A 17,873-nucleotide genomic window follows, 5' to 3' on the forward strand; every position below is an offset into this window, starting at 1 on the left:
GCAGTAGACTGCCACCCTTGCTGGGGACCTGCTTCCAGAACTAGTCTAAAGAACCAGAACCACTCCACCCATTCTAAAGTTCTGAGCTCCTGGGCCCTATGTTGCAGAGACAACTCATGTCTCCTCACCTCCAATTACTCTGTGCAAAGGCTGTCCCACCTCTGGGGTCTGTTTTTCAGCACAGATGGCAAAAATGGGCAAAAGAACAGGTAATCGACAAAGCTGAATAAAAGCAGAAACTACAGAACACTTAGTTTGGTGAGAAAGGAGGGCGGGTGAATGGTGATCCACTGTTGTGTGGGGATGGATTCCCAAGGTACCCAAACCCAATTGATACTCAGTGAGAGCTGAGAATCTAATTAAGATGGAACATGGTGAATTATGAATGGGATGGAATGACGGGGTTGCCTGCAATAGCAGGGGTTTGGACTTTATGACTCAGGTGGTTTCTACCGGTTCTGTGATCCTAATTCACTTAGGCTCTTTTGAAAATCTCAGCCTAGATATTCAGTATGGGCTGCAGAGCCACTTGCACCACCCAAGGCCACAGCCTGGCCACTTTTAACAGGGGCAACTCACTCAAATTTGGCCTGGCGACCCCCGTCATGATGGCGGGGCGGTTGGGACAGACCCGAGAATGCCCTGCGTGTCACAGGTGGGAGTGCACCATGGCCACATCGTCCTGCTCTGCATTGCAGTATTCCAAGCCCTCACCTGCTGGCTGCCAGAAACATCCTCTTAGCGCCAGGGACTGGCTGGGATGCGGGATGGACTTTCATCCTGAGGCGAGGTAAGGAGGAGGATGGGGGAAGCAGGGGCTCCTGAGAGGGACTCCCTAAAGGGCTGAGGCTCTTGGTGGTGGTAGGGACTCATAGGCCAGGGGTTCAGGCTGAGGGGGGCGCTTGAGAGGGGAAGGGGGATGGCTAAAGCAGGGACGGGGATGGCACCATAGCCCCCACTTCCAATGGTGCTCTGCAGTTTCTGTTCAGAGAACTAGAAGTGCAGGTATGACGTTCTCTCGTCTCCAGAGATACCCATGTCAGTGGATTCCCGTTCTTGGAGAGCGCCTTTGCACTGCTTCAGCTCACCTGCTCTAGTAAATGCCTGGCAAAGCCTTACAAACTTGAGCTCACTGGGATCAGGTGGCTCCAAAAGAGCTCCTACAAGTGCAAGCAGGGCCCATGACCATGGGTGCACCAACAGAGCACCCAGCTCATATCCAGCTACCATGGATGCTAGATGAAACAAAGCCCTAAGGGCATCAACCATGTTTGCAAGGATGAGCCCTGCTGAGTGTCAGAGCTTCACAACTACAACTAACTCAAGGAGCGGGGGGCTCACTCCAGGTTTCGGGGTAGTGAAGAACTGGGTGGGAGGAAACATCTACACACCAAGTGAGGGGTGAGAGTGAGATGCTCGCTACAGGTGTCTAAACTGCTCCAGGACTCATGCCTGGCCTCACACTGCTAGCACAGCACCCCAAGAGTGGGACCCCCCGGAGATGGGTAGCTGTGGAGACAAGCATCCATCTAAACGGTATTCCTCTGTGTTCTCATTTAACAACAGTGTTGGCAGCCCAGCTTAACAAATATCTGAATACATTTCCTCCCCTTACACCGCACGGCTGTGTGGGGTCTGGGGGTGACTGCTGGTGGGGGTGCAAGTGAGCGCGTTGTCTCCCATGCCCAAAGCATCTCTGTGTTGACATATCATTTCAAACACTTTGCTCTCTAGCTTTAAGGAGACGGCAGCCTCGGTTATTTTGTTCAAAAATGCCCATCTCCTACGCTCGATTCCCTTTTTATGATTAATGCTGAATTTAGACATGTGAAAGGACTGCAGCTGGTGCATAGGTGGCTTCTTTGTTGCTCTCAGCTCTGAGCTGGCAGGTCCTGCCTTCCTTACAGCGAGAAGGAAATTTGGTCTCCTGTTCATATCAATGAGGTGCTCTCTCTTATGGCTTCTCGTTTGGACTTTCACTCTCCTCTGCATGGCAGGACATTCAGGTGCCATGTTCATTCAGCTACACGTGTCTCCCACCCTGCGCCAAACAATGAAGCTCAATTCTTCTCTAATGGACCCCCACTCCCGTTACTGGAATGAAAGAGCAATTCATTTTCTAATTTCATTCAACACTGCTTCTCCCACACTGCTCTACTGTAGCAATTGTTCTGAAAGGGACTGGTGCCTCTATAGCACCGGGGGTCGGTAGAGTCACCTTCGTCAAATGCAGCCAAAGATGGTCGTGACCAATGATTGTTATTACCTGAGGAGACTCACAGTACCTGACATGACTTCGTGGGTCAATGTCCAGTGGACAGGGGAGTGCATCATATCAAATGGCTCCTGACTCAGAAGAGAGGCTAAGGACTGAGTAGCCCATGCAGAGGGAACGTCTCCTTTTCTTAGAGAGAGGCCCTCTCAGGATAGGGGTGAGGGACACAGGTAGGAAGCAGCAAAAAAGCCCTTTCTGAAGAAAAAATTAGACTCCTGGGCTGTCAGACCAGCACTAATTCACACATGTGCATTCATACACACCAAATTAGGTTAAAAAAGACACAATTCTAATAAATTTTGTCCATATGTCCCAATTGCTGGATAATCAGAACCTGGGCCAAGTAGGTTTTAAATTGGACTGAAATGGAGATTACAAAAAAAGCTGAAATGGTTAAATGAAAAAAACCCAAACCCAGTGTTCCTATGGTAACCAATGCAATGAAAGCCACACATTGCCATTGCACTTAACACATTAAAAGCTGTAGAGAAACAAGTGAAACTCAAAGTTCATTTTCCCAAACTGAGCCAGAATGGCACATTCCCCAGATGGAAAGCAAGCGGCCTGGGCAGACCAGGCACTCATGATCATTTGATGACCTACCCAAGCTTGGAGAATGCAGTAATATGGGGTGACAACAACAGGGCACAGAGTCACTGTGGTCTAACACTTACAGACAAGAAGTGAAATCCTATCTCCATGGAAGCCAGTGGGAGTTCTGACATCTTCAATGGGCTGAGCATGATTATTTATTACCAGAATTGTGGTAGCACCCAGGAGCCCAGTCACTGACTGAGACTCTGCTGTGCTAGGCGCTGTACAAATAGAACAAAAAGAAAGTCCCTGCCCCAAAGAGTTGACAGTCTAAGTAGTTCCTCCAATGTTGGTAGTAAAGAGTTCTACTGGAAACAGCCACCTCAGATCTCCTGCCTCTTTAGCCAGAAAGGGTCTAGCGATGAACCCAGGTGCCCCACCTCCCTCAACACATAGTGAGGGAAAAAGAAAGGAGAGTTGTCTTCAAAAGATGACTACACAAACTCTGGTGAGACTCACAGTGCTGCAGTGTAGACAATCTCCAGGCCTACATGCCACTGAAGCCCAACTACACACCATAAGCCCAACTGAAGCTTTGAGCACAGATCCAGGGCTGGCCCATTACATCAGGGTGGCATTTCACCCTCCGAGCTGGTGGCTGATAAGACGTAAAATGTGACTGGATGTGGTGGGTGATGCAAGGCTCAGGACAGGTTGAACTTAGCTCTCAGCGGTGAGCTGCAAGAGGTTGAAGAGCATGGAATAAGCCACCACAGACGCTCTGGTGCGCCTTCATCCACAGAAGGCCTCTACTCGGGGATCAGAGGTAGCGGATGTGGCAGGAGGGTTGAATGAACTGCCTGTCCTGTGTCCCGTCGGCAGACAGACAGGGAAAGGCAGCAGAAACTGATGGCTCTCCTCAGAGGGTGAGGGGTGGCTTACTTCAGGAAATATTCAGCTGTAAAGCAAGGAGGCAGTCAGCAGGGCAGCAACACGACAGACACCCCTGCTCTCCCAGCTCTGGGCCAAACTGTCCTGTAGGCCTGAGATGCTGCTCCTCCCAGCAAATCACCATGGATGTCAGCCTGTATGCTCCACGTTGGGGCCCCTCCCTGCTTGCCCAGGCTTCCTGCCCCTTTATGACAAACGCAGCACTGCTCGGTTAGCACTACTTCCCCGCATCCAGCTGCACACAGCAGTCTGAAGGTACAAGGCACCAGGATCAATCAGCTGTGCTTTGTGGAGCCCAGGAGTTACCCCTTCCATATGCCAGGCACACAACATCATCCCCCAAAGGGGGCAGAGAGACATGGGGGCTCCGGCCCTGCCCCTTGTTCCCATGCTGCAAAGGATGGTGCAGACTGCACACTAGCTGTGTGAGACGGGGCGTGCGGGGAGAGACGGTGCCTCCCTGAGATCAGTGTGCCAGAGGCAATGAGCTATGCACTGCCCTCTATGCAGCGTCAACATCTTCATTAATGATCTGGAAGATGGGGTAGATTGCACCCTCAGCAAGTTTGCGGACGACACTAAGCTGGGGGGAGTGGTAGATACCCTGGAAGGTAGGGATAGGATACAGAAGGACCTAAACAAACTGGAGGATTGGGCCAAAAGAAATCTCATGAGGTTCAACAAAGTAAAGTGCAGAGTCCTCCACTTTGGAAGGAAGAATCCCATGCACAGCTATAGACTGGGGACCAACGAGCTAGGCAGCAGTTCTGCAGAAAAGGACCTGGGGGTAACAGTGGATAAAAAGCTGGATATGAGCCAGCAGTGTGCCCTGGTTGTCAAGAAGGCTAATAGCATATTGGGCTGCATTAGTAGGAGCATCGCCAGCAGATGGAGGGAAGTGATCATTCCCCTCTATTCGGCATTGGTGAGGCCGCATTTGGAGTATTGTGTCCAGTTTTGGGCCCCCCACTACAACAAGGATGTGGAGAAGTTAGAGAGACTCCAGCGGAGGGCAACAAAAATGATTAGGGGGCTGGAGCACAAGACTTATGAGGAGAGGCTGAAGGAACTAGGCTTGTTCAGTCTGCAGAAGAAAAGAATGAGGGGGGATGTGATAGCAGCCTTTAACTACCTGAAAGGGGGTTCCAGGGAGGATGGGGCTAGGCTGTTCTCAGTGGTGGCAGATGACAGAACAAGGAGCAACGGTCTCAAGTTGCAGTTGGGGAGGTCTAGGTTGGACATTAGGAAAAAGTTTTTCACTAGGAGGGTGGTGAAGCACTGGAACAGGTTACCTAGGGATGTGGTGGAATCTCCATCTTTAGAGGTTTTTAAGCTGAGGCTTGACAAAGCCTTGGCTGGGATGATATAGCTGAGGTTGGTCCTGCTTTGAGCAGGGGGTTGGACTAGATGACTTCCTGAGGTCCCTTCCAACTCTATGATTCTATGACTCCCGTGCTAAGGGTATCCCCAAGAGGGTGCCTAGGGGAGGTTTCTGGCTCCCTTTCTCCCAGCTGAATCTCCGCTGAACACTTTCCTCATGCAAAATGTCACAGATGGGCAGAGATTGTGGGTGAATGTCACCCCACTGCCCATTAGTAACAGAAACGTCCCCACAGTGTGATGATCCCTGAGCTTTCAGGCGAAGATTGCACAGCCTTAACTATAGGAGCTGCTAGCAGGTATCTCCTGGCCTCCATTCCAAGCAGCCCTGCCCCCCGCGTGCTCTGCAAACTACTCTCCACACATAGCTCTCCAGGGGCTGCTCATGGGACGCCTCCTCTAGCACAGACCTGCTCCTGCTTCCCCGCCCCCAGCTCCGCTGGCACCAGAAGCTGCTACTGACTCCACTGCACTTTGCAGAGGCCCCAGTGCTCACTGCTTGTAAAACCCCGCAGAGCCCGTGGAACCCAGACTCTGTCTGCACTGGCCAGAGCCCAGAGCAACGGCCCTGAAACCTACGACACCTCTCCAGGATCAGTGCGACTGCCAGGGTACCGGCTGGTGATGCAAATTTCGGTGCCCAACTGCTTGGTGTGCTGAAGAGCTACAGACCCAATCGCTGTCCTCTGAGCTGCTCTCCTGCCTCACTGAGCCTCTACCCCTCAAACCCGATCTGTCCTGACCCCTGCTGCTCTCCTGCCCCACTGACCCTCCACCTCCCACAGACCCCAGTCCCTGTCCCCCACCTGCTGGGAGTGTGGTGACACAGCAGATGAAGAGCAGGGAGGGTGGGGGGAACTGGGACTGGTTGGTCAAAGAGACTGGGACTAGGATTATGGATGTGAGGGTTGGAGACTGGGCCTGGCTAGGTGAGGAGAATGGGAGTGGAAGAAGGAGTGGGGAAGAGACAAGACTGAGGCATGGACAGGTTGGAGGAGATGGGGTAGAAGTGTCAAGCTTGGGGGAAACTGGCAGACGAGTCTGAGCACACTAGAGCGAGCACACTCTCCTTCACAGCCTGGAATGGAGCCCACGGTTCCTGGGTCTCACCTCTCCTCTGCTGTCAGCAAATACCTGGCTGGGAAACCCACTGGAAGAGCATTGGCCTGCATAGAGGATGACACCCTACTACTGCTGTCAGTTACTCCACTTCACGTGGCAGAAGCTTGTGTGGTGGAGCTAAAGGTACCAATACTGCTGATGGTCCATTTGGACATATTGGAATTTCTGGTTTTTCAGCCTGCTTTTTTAAAATCTAGGAAGTTACACATAAAAATTACATTAAAATAACACGATTAAGGTTCCAAAGTGAAGGACTTAGAAGCCAGGAAATGCCAGAATGAAGGTTGCCTGTGCAATCTTAATTCATCCCCCTTGTGTTTATGCATTATGACTAGGTTTGGAAAGATTAGATTTTTATTGGTCTATGTCAACAAATGTCGATTTCACTGTACACACAAACCAAGGCAAGAATATTTCCATCAATAATCTAAAATTACACAGAGGCAAAGTAAGAAAAATGCTGCTTAAAAACTTTTTAGAGTATGATTTCAGGGTATTTACTTTGTATATTTTGACATGTGATATTGACAATTTGTGTTTTAACAGTTATAAAGCTTTAACTCTTTGAATCTCATCATCCATTGTCATTAGTTATTGTCTGACCCCTCCCATAATTTCCAAAAACTGTGACATTTGAAATAAATAAAAATAAAAAAATGCTTACAAATAAACATCAATATTAGCTGTTGAAATTATAAAAAAATAAAAATTGACTTCTGCTGAGAGTAATTATGATACAATCTTTAACGACATGCTCACGTTCTTTTTTTCATGAGATCTTTGAATCATTCAGTGCACAGAATGGATGGTGCTCAAATTAATAATGAATTAATTCATTTTTTTGTTTTCATTCATTGTTCAGTGTGAAAAGTTCCAGGGGGTAGCCGTGTTAGTCTGTATACAGCAAAACCAACGAGAGTCCTGTAGCACCTTAAAGACTAACACATTTCTGCAGGCATAAGCTTTCGTGGGCTGCAACCCACTTCGTCAGATGCATGAACATTCTAATCAATGGTTGTGAATAGGCCTCATCTACCCTAACTGAATTGACTTTGTTAGCACTTGCCCTCCCCATTATTATGTTTCTGACCCTTGGATGTATATATATACCTCCTATTTGTGGTTTCCACTTCATGAATCTGACGAAGTGGGTTGCAGCCCACGAAAGCTTATGCCTGCAGAAATTTGTTAGTCTTTAAGGTGCTACAGGACTCTCGTTGTTTTTATTGTTCAATGTGGGGCCGCAGGCCTTGTTTCCTGCACCATCTTCAAACCATACTATGAAAACAGAATTACTGATTTCCTCCTGGGTTTTTCTGTGGTGCTCATCACTATTGTATCTAAGTACTTGGCAAACATAGTTTATCTTCATGACATCCCTGTGAGGCCTGGGGATGGGATTAGCCCCATTTCACAGATGAGATGTTGAGGCAGAGAGAGATTAGGGTCAAAAGCATTCCATCATTTTGGGTGTCCAACTTGAGATGCCAAGGACCCAATTTTCAGAGTACTTAGCTGTAATAGCCCTTTCTGCATTCAAAGTGAAGCCCCCATTGACTTGAGTTTTGCTGTGAGCACTCAGCACTTCTGCAAATCAGACGCCAGGGGCTCCGGCTGGGCACCCAGAAAATGAGAAACACATAATCAGTGACCATCTGCGCAAAGACTGGTTTAAGTGATTTGCCCATCACCACAAAGGAACTCTTTGTCAGAGACAAGGATAGAGTCCAGTTCTCCAAGGAAGCATTCAGTTGACTTCACCAGGCAGCCATCCTTTCTCTTCTGGCAGTCCATGGCTTCAGTCAGTACACACCTCACAGTTTCTGCAACAAATGAAGTAGGGGTCCTACAGCCAACCCTCTCCTTCACTACACAACCCTGATTCATCTCCAGAGCGGTTCCATCCTGTGCACTAAATGAGGTGCTAGTGTGTGATCATGGAATTATGGACAGTATCATTATGCATGTGCTCAGTGGGCCCAATTAATGTTAGACAAGAAACCTTAGTTCAGGCATTTCTTAACATTGCAGTGCTTGATTTTGCAACCTTAATCATGTAGCTTTTTGTAATTATTGATAGTACAGGCCCCAACCAAGACTGAGGATTCATTTTGCTCAGTGCTGTCCATACACATAGTGAGAGTTTACATTGGAAACAGACAAGAGTCAGGAGAAAGGAAATGTTGTTAGTCCCCTTCACAGCTAGGGAACAGGGAGATTTAGGTACATCTATATTATAATCACAGGGTGTGGTTAAAGTTCAGATACTCTAATCGAGCTATCTTGGGCCCTGGAGCAGCCAACCCACGAAAGCACAGGCATCCGTGGGAGCTGTACCTTGCCCACCCAGAACCCTTGGTAATTACCGATGGAGCTAACCTGCACTGCTGCAGCTTCGCAGGGATTTCTCCACAAGCTGAAATTGCACCCTGGGATTATAGTATAGGCATCCCTCAGTGACTTAACCAAGGTCACACAGGGCGTCTGTGAGAGGCTGCGACTGATTCAAGCTCTTCCAAGTCCCAGGCCAGCGCCTTATTCACAAGACCATCCTTCTTCCTCTCACGCTGTCTTTCCTTTCCCATCTCCAGTATGTTTCACTCCTCATCCTTACATTGTTTCGCATTCCCTTCCCGTTCACAATGCATCCTGTTCCCCTTTTTCTTCCTTGGTGCTTTGCTGAGAAGGGGGCGGGAGCGAGGGAGGAAAGAGATCACAGCGTTAACTCCGCTTCTCTCTTAAAGGGGATGAATGTTCCAGCTGACTGACTCTCACCCACTGTGGAGAACGTTAAACGTAGTATGTGTTGTTGTCGTTGTTGCTGTCATTTTTATAATGTCTGAATTATACAAAGGAAGCAAATGAACATCCCACCCAGAAATACATCAATGTTGTTGTGACGGAATGTAATACTTCCTTGTGTAAATACCCATTTCCAGATCCTTTAAAATGCCAGCAATAAAACTTCACTCACAGCTGAAACTGTGGCGTAGAAAGTTCGGAGCCTAGGAACAAATGTTCAATCTTTTAAAAGAAAGGCAAAAGCTATGGATGCCAGTACTGATGTCATGAATATTGTGAGGCAAAACAAAAAAAAGGGTTTTAAAAAAAAAACCAAAAAACTGGTTCCAAATGTTTTCTTCTGAGTTGCAGCTAAAAAATGAGAACCATATAAAAGTATAGGGCTTCAGCGTAGAAGATGAACAGAGATAAATCTTATCTAAGAATTATGTAGACTTGAGAACTGATAAGGAAGAATACAGTCACACAATTAAGTATCAGCAGCTAAACTACATCAGGCTCGCATCAGAACTGGGTGACGAAATTGTGCTCGGAAATAACCAAGCACCTCTGCGATTCAAATTCATGAGAGCAAGCCACGGTCTGCCTAGATCTTATCATATACAGGAGTTACTCTGACACTGCACTATATTTAGTTAGAATATAATTGTAACCATTATGCCCTGCTTCTCAAAGATTCTTCTTAATTACTTATAGAGCACATAAATGGGCATACAAACCAAACCAAGACAGATTCCCTGACCAAAAAGCTTGCAAGCTAGAACCCAGACCCTGTAATCGGGGGAGGGAAGAGGAAGAAGAGAACCACATTCGACAGAAGCATTTGACACTACTTAATCGATCTCTGCAAGGGGCTCAGATACCACAGTGATGGGCACAGAACAGAACAGAATGTAGGTGAGTATCTGTTCAGAGGTCTGAGCAGCACAAGAGTCTAGATATGTGGGTGTGACTGCAGGATGGAGGGGCTCAGTTAAGGCAAGAACAAACACGAGGAGATGAGAATGCAGGATGGAGGAGCAGAAAGATGAGGGAAAGGACAAGGGACCAGATTTACAAAGGTATTCAGGCAGCTAAAGACAAAGATAGGCACTAGAGGAGTTTTCAAAAGCACCTATGTGAGTTAGACACCTAACTCCCATTAAAAGATAATGGGAGTTAGGCCCTAATTTATTTATGCTGTTTTGTAATCCTACTAAGTGTCTTTCTGCATCTACAGATGCCTAAACACCTTTGTGAATCTGGCACCAAAGGTGCCCGGATATGCTCTAACAATGAGAGTCCTGTAGCACTTTAAAACTAACAAATTTAATTTCTGGAGCTGGGTTTTGAGAATAGACAGGAGAAAAGTTTGGTTGAAATAAGAATTATCACAACAAAAATTTGAATCAACATAAATGTCAAACAATAAAATCAAAGCAGCTAAGACACAGAAGTGGCTCCCCAAGATTGGGGGTGACATTATTTCAGAGTGCTGAGCTCTTGCTTCAAAGGTGAGGATCCGGGCTTAAAGCCCTAGTTTGGGCCTGGCAATTGTATGTTCTGGGCAACACAGTGCATCATCGTAACAAATTGCAGGGACTTCAGAGCAAAGCCTTTCAAATAGCTTCAGGGCTGCCTGATGAAGAACTGCTCTCCTATGTAAAGCCAACTGAAGTCAATCGGAGTCTTCCAATTCACTGCAATGTGCAGTGGACAAGATGCTAGGACGATAACTTGACTGACATCTTGGCCAAGTGACACAAAGGAACGGGGCCCAGGAATGATGATACCTTAGAAACACAGCAAGGAAGGGGAGGAATTGCTTAGAGTGGTAAAAGAGGAAAGAACTAGCTGTGATTAGATGAATTTAAGAAAAAGAATGTAGGATGAATATCAGGAGCAACCTTTGGACAGTGACATCTACTGAGCTATTGCTATCGCCCAAGGAAAGTGGTGAAAATCCCACTGTGAGGTGGAATTTCGTGTAGTGCTTGGGTAGCTCAATTCCTCTCCACTGAAGTCAATGGGAGATTTTCCATTTCCTTTAATGGGAGTGGGGATAGGTCAATGGCACCCACCTTATACGTTTGTACAGCACTTAACACCACGGCTCCCGATATTGCTGCAATGCAAATGACGATAGATGAATTGGCCCCTACATTTAAGAATAATCTCCAGTGTCTGCCTCCCACATTTCTGATAAGCAGTCTCACAAGACCGTGAAAAAGGCATGCTTTCTTGTCTCAAAAATCACACACTCCATGCAATATGCAATATACAAACACCATAGGACTATTAATATGGTTACAAATGTTCTTTAAAGTTTTCAGCCACAGGTATGTCACTTTCTTCATTAACTTAGGATGGAGTCGAACTTCATGATGGATCCTCAAAGCTTCCAGAAACCTGTGTGAGATTTCGGCACCTAAATAAGTGGTTTGATTTTCAAAAGTACTGAGCACAAGCAGCTCCCATTGATTTATAAAAATCGATGATCAGCATATGTCTGCCCCGAAGCCAGAGAATTGGGAGCACCCATAATTTAGATATGGATTAAGGAGCCTGATTTTAGGCTCTTCTTTTTACAAATCTTGGAAACAGACAGATAGAGGGAATGTGAATGGATGGATGGAAAAAATATACACATACAAACATACACACAACATGAATTGCAACCAATGTTTGCTGTTAGACAGCCTATGATGAAATCTGAAATCCAACTAGCACTCCAAAACCATCTATTCTGATGCTAAGAATAATCAGACAAGGCAGTAACAGAGGCTGCTATCTCGTGCTCCCCACACATTTTGTACACAGTGCTGAAATGGAACTTTCTGGAGATGCTCTTTGGAAAGCAACCCGGAGAAATAAATAGCAGAACAACTCTATTTTTTTAAAAGACATTTCTCCCCAGTCTCATCCCCTCTCAGTAGAAAATTCCATTGCTGTTCCCAAAAGTTACAGCTCATTCCCACAGCTTCTGGAACAGGTACTCCATCACCAGAAACACCTCACCACCCTACTTTAGTTAGTTGAAAAGAGCAACCCAGGTTTCCCAACAAGGATCAGCTCAGCAGGTTATGAAAAAGGCCAGAGAAGTGATAACAACAGACTATCTGCACACAAATAAATGTTTGACATCACAGTGCTGCAGGGCCACAGGAGTACCATGCTGGATCAGAGCAATGGGCCACGTAGGCAGGGAATGTCCTGTTTTGGCAACTGCCTACCTGTTGCTGGTCTGGTGGAATATTAGGAAAGCCTGACTACTGATACAGTGGTTCCAAAGAGCCCTCTTCCCCTGATTTCACCCTCACATGCGATGGCTTATATCAGATGGAATGAGAGGGAAGCATTTGTGTCAAAACACTGGCAGCGAAAACTTCGCTCCAAAAGCAGCCAGTTACCACAAATGACCAAGCACCAGATTCTCCAGCCCAACCACACTGTGCTCAATGCAATTCCAGAGCAATGAGAGGCAAAGGTGGGAACGATCATCTTTGCAACCCCCTCTCCCGAGGCCACTGGGCGCTTGCCCCGACTCCCTGATGCCAGGCAGAGCAGTCTTGATTCTTCCTGACCTCATCTGAGTATTTGCAAAATGACTGACAGCCCTTGCAATGTTATCTTAGCAAGGGTAATTGCAGAAGTTATTCTTACCCATTAACATATCTAATCTTAGTAAGATACAGTATTTCTCTCAATAATACACTGCAACAGTGAATTTCCACTCAGGTGCACACACTCTCTCAAACACACAGGCCACAAGCACTTACTTTGGCTGGTAAAAGTCCTTCTTGTCTGCTGATCCAAGGCTCTGTAAGACAAAAACAGATGTTTCTTTAAGTCCTTTCGTTCACCCATCTGTCAGGAACACCCAACATATACGGAGAAAGCAACAAAAAGCATTCATGTAGGAATGGAATAGCACACGGAGCCTTTCACCTCCAGTCCTGGGTTCAAATCCAGTCTCCGCCACGAGCCACTGAAAATCACGGCTGCCTGATGACTGCTCAGTGACCTGTGTGAAATGAATGAGTAGCAGGAGTCATCCCCACTAAGTGCCTTCCTGGCAAACAATCTCAGTGGAGACCAAGGACTGAATAGGATGCAACGATCCTCTTGCTCCTAGAGGCAAGCCCGCAATGTCAGGTTATGAACACACTAGTGGGACAGCTTGCACTGCCCCTGACTGGTAGTACTGGCCCTGGGAGTCAGTAGGATGCTGTGAGATCCCTGGCTGGAGAGGCAAGCCAACATTTCTCAGTACACTGACCAAGCAGAAGGGTGGGAGGTGGGTTTACAAGCTCTGTATTCAGATAAGCAGAAATGCCCCAGGAGCACGGTACGCTGTTACAGGTTGGCTCATTGTGCATTCTAATCTGCCTACCTGGCCCTCATCGCTGCAGTAACTGAGCATCAGAATCGTTAATGGATTTTATCCCGTGAGGCAGGGAAGGGCTGTTGTCCCCAGTCTGCAGAAGGGGAAGCATGGCGCAGGATAGAGTAAGTGGGTGACTTGCCCAAGGTCACACAGCATGTTTGAACTGAACTCGGATCTCCCACGTCCCAGCCTTCACCATTCAATACTTTGCACTAGATAAACTGTGTCCAACTCCAAGCATGCATCCGCCAAGGGCAGTTGCAGAGACGGTCTAAGACACAGAGAGGTTCCCATGTGCTATTGGTTTCCAAGTGTAGATGGTTTAATGTAGTTTCATCACCACCACCACCATTTATTGAAAGTTTGACAAAATTCCACACCACCTGCTCTGAGACAGTCTAAGAACTCGTATTTCCCGAAGCAGGTCCCAACCAGCCTCAATCTTTCAGAAAGAAAACACTCCAGCAGGGGACTGGATCTGCACACATGCAAAACCTGCCTTGGCAAAGGCAGTGTGTTTTGGCGTGCACTCAGCTAGTGTTTGTGAATTGCTGTTTGAGTGTGAGAGAGGGGGGCATGAGAGATAGTGTGCAAGAGGTGTGAGTGAGAGAGAGGTGTGCAAGGGGCGTGCAGGTGTGTAAGAGGGTGTGTGTGAGAGAGTGCGTGACAGAGGGAGTGCAAAACCTCAGGGCTACGAACCAACCTGGGTGCAAGTGCTTGCCCCGTATGAGATATAATGGGGGAGAGGGACACACCTAGCTCCATCCTGTAACAAAGGCCAGATGTCAGACACTTCTGGGGAGCAGCGGGGGACAGAGAAGGTGCTGCCCATGGATCTTTCACCAGCAAATGGACATCAGGGGGAGGCAAAGAGGGGAATGACATCAGAGCCATGCCTAGCAAGCAGACTTTCAGCAGCTGAAGTTATTTCCTTCACGCTGTGCTGGGGCAGGGGACAGACAGCAAGACAGACAGACAGACCAAACCTTAGCTTCAGCAAATCCTGTCCATTCGTTGTCCTACTGCTAAGAACCCTTTCCTCCTCTTTGTGCCGGCTGTTCTGTGCTCTCTCTGCTTGTTGTCTTATTGTCCAACTCTCCCTCCTCTCCCCTTTCAATCTTCCTCCTCACAGAGTTGAAGATGAGGATGGATTAGTGGGGAGAACCCAGCCACCTGCTCCGGACCGGCAGCAGAGAGTGAGAGGATGTGTGTGTGCGTGCTTGAACTCTGGAGCTGGTGTTGTACTTTTACACTGCGGTTGCCAGGCAATAGCTAAGGCTAACTCCAAAACAGTGAGAAGCTACCAGGCAGAATACTAATCACCCCCAGCATTTACAAAACCAGCCTCCTCACCTAAACTGGATTGACTGGTTGTTTTCACTATTCGTTTGAAAAGCAAGCGGCTAAACTACATTAGGCTGCTCTGCTTCTCCATTGAGAATTTCCAAGCCTTTCAGTGCCCGGGCAAGCACACAGTGTAGGACGCAATATGCGCCCAGGCCCTTATGGCTGGGAAGGTGGGACGTACTACTGCCCTGCTTCCAGAGGGCTTTCACTCGAAGCTGGTCTGGACATGGCCATGCAAAATGTTAATCTGCAATCAGTTTGCAATTCCCTCTCGGAGATGTGCGCTTTACCGATCTGCTCTTCTGGAGACCTCTCCTCACTTCCCATGCATTTGGAAAGCACCTGCGTCCAAATCCCACACTCCAGCGATGAGCCCCCTCGGAATACCTAGCAATAAATCATTCCTCCAGAGCTGCAACATCAGATAGAAAGTCTGAACCAATCACATGAATCCAGCTCTCAGGGAGTGCTCTGTAACCACATGGAGAAAGACAGAGAAGGCCTAACTGTGTCAAACGTATTGCAGATCTTTCCTCCCTGGCACACCCAGGCACCCGTTCTGGGAGGGGAGGGGTGACTGCTTTGCAGTGCCCCCTTCAGGGGCAAGTCTGGTACTGCAGGTGCTCCCTGCCCTAGTCTGCAACCTCTGGCTGCCGGTTTGGGGCAGGGTAGCCTGTGCTATAAGCTGGGTGTTAGCCTCTAGGAAATAAAACAACCTTCAAATGCAGTGGCTTAGCTGCAGTGCTTAGGGCTGGGCCCTGGCTCCTGGGTTAGCCCTAAGGCACTCCTCCTCTGTTGCAGTCTCACCCAGCTCTGCCCCTAAGCAAACACAGGCAAGCCTCTGTAACTGGCTTACTTGATTGGTCAGTATGTCCTCCTGGCCCTTCCGGGCCTCTGGGGCACCATCTTACTGGTCGCCCAGTCTGAGTGGATGGTAAATGTCAGGACCTTGATGCCTCCAGTGGGGACAGAGAAGGCCTGACAGACCACATCACAGACAGATAGTTACATACTGATAGAGGAAGAGCCATACCTAGGCAAATGCGCCATCCAACCAACACTGAAAGAACAAACCACATGTGACAACAGTCATCAGGTAATTTAGTGCACAGCTGGAAGGCGCTTAGCTCCTACAGTGACAAGGGTGGTGTGAGAACCTACACTGAATATTACTCAGTACAATATCGCTGCGACACAGGGCAGTCAAAGCACCGGCAGCCTAAAGCCCAAGAAGTCTGTAGATTGTATGGATTATCTGGACTACCTGAAATCAGCCCTCAGGGTTGGGAGCACATCCTACCATCCATTCTGGAGCCTTCAGATGGGGAGCCTGGTTTCCACCATAGTCTTCACTCGGAACCTCATTTTACTAGTCAACATCCTACGGAGCTCATTTGCCCTCTCAACAGCCTTCTCCACCAGCCTTTACCTGCAAACTCTGCTCCTCCCTCAAAAAAGCCTCCGAGCCAGCCTGCTTCACCTTCTCAAGGGTTATCACTGGGAAAGGGCCTCTCCCAAAAGCACTCCTAGCTCACCCCTCATCAGCCACAGCCACATCTCACTCTGACATTTACATGCTCTGAAGCCATGAGTCAGATCCCCTTGCAGTAAGAGAAACACATTCAGAGCAAGCACCAAGTTTTCACTTGTCCACAGCGTTCCCATGAAAGACTCCATTCCTTCTTCAAATGACCATATCAGAGGGACCCCACAACACCCTCTAGAAGGCATTTTGGAAATTCTTAGCCACAATAAGGGGCTCAATCCAATTCCCTTGGAAGTCAATGGAAAGACTCTTATTGACTTTACTGGGAGTAGGATTGGGCTTTAACAGTCTATCTGTCTTTTAGGTAACAGAGACTCACTACCAGTTCTTCGGAATAGCACTTCTTCCTAGTACATTAATAAATAGTAACAACAACAGTAAGAGTACTATCACTCGTACAGCATTTTTACTTTTTCAAAATGCTGCACACATACTAACTCAGTAAATTTCTTGTAGAAGTCACTATGTCTGAAAGGGCTACTTCACCCAGTTATAGAAAAACTGGGAATTCCTGGCCTCCTGAATGTGTCTAATTTCTCCTTAGAATGGAGGTGATTTTTCTGAAATGAAGATTCATGGGTTCCATTTCTTCCTGATTTAAAATCCATCTTTAACAAGAAAAATAAGGATGAATACGTTTTGAAAAAGGAGCACCTTGTAAATTTAGTAACTGATAAAAAGTAGGTAAAGGAATATTGCAAAAGCAGGAACATGTACAGATTAATGAGTCTAGATCAGTGGTTCTGAACTCATGGCCCATGGGGGCTTTCAAAGTGGCCCACTGCTCCCCTCCCACTGGCTGTAGCAGGGACCATGGCAAAGCACTCCACCATGGTCCCTAGATTCTAGGATCCTTACTGAAGCCAGAGGGAGGGGTGCATTGATATCCCATACCTCTGGCTGCAGAAGGAAGCCACTGCCTAGGGACCCAGGTGGAGCACATGGGGCTACAAGATGCGTGTGGTTTCTCTGCTGCAGCCAGGAAGACGGGAGATCAGCAGGAAGGCAGCCTCCTTGCTGAACTCCTTCTGTATGGCTGCAGTGGGGTGGGGAGGGCTGATGGCGGAGAGTAATGGCCCTTCAGGGTTGTAAAAATGCTATTTGTGGCCCTCAAGCCGAAAAGGTTGGGAACCGCTAGTCTAGATGATTTACACCTTAGGGTGTTAAGGGAATCAGTTAACATTAGCTTATCAAACAACTACTTCAGATGAGTTGTGGGGAGTGGGGGCAGTACTGGATGGCTGGAGAAAAGCAAATGAGGTACTAATTTTAAAGAAAAAATAAATTAAAAAAGAGGCATGACCCTGATAATTAGTATGCAGAAAATCTATCTACAATCCTTAGTAAAGGAAGAGCACAAATAATAAGAAAAAGAATTCTAGCAATGCGATCCAGTGAATTGGATCTGGATGAGGAATCAGGATTCCCAACTCTGCTGTTGGCCTGCTGTGTAACCCTAAGGAGATCACTTCCCCCTCTGTGCCTCAGTTTCTTCATCTTTCAAATGGGGATAACAACACTAAGCTTCCTTTGTGAAGCTTATAGACATC

The 17,873-nt window shown here is 47.5% G+C and overlaps 1 protein-coding gene across 1 annotated transcript in view; it reads right to left on the reverse strand.

Annotated features, from left to right (window-relative positions):
• Positions 1–17,873, reverse strand: part of LOC137155244 (ankyrin repeat and fibronectin type-III domain-containing protein 1-like) — a 508,614-nt gene that overhangs the window by 121,195 nt on the left and 369,546 nt on the right. The window contains exon 7 of the mRNA XM_067551451.1: positions 12,823–12,863. Within this exon, the coding sequence (XP_067407552.1) occupies positions 12,823–12,863 (41 nt within the window). The remainder of the gene's footprint in view (positions 1–12,822; positions 12,864–17,873) is intronic.

Source organism: Emydura macquarii, unplaced genomic scaffold (assembly GCF_026122565.2).
Source record: "Emydura macquarii macquarii isolate MOO-44397 ecotype Brisbane River unplaced genomic scaffold, CSIRO-AGI_Emac_v2 contig_1348, whole genome shotgun sequence".
Taxonomy (NCBI): Eukaryota; Metazoa; Chordata; order Testudines; family Chelidae; genus Emydura; species Emydura macquarii.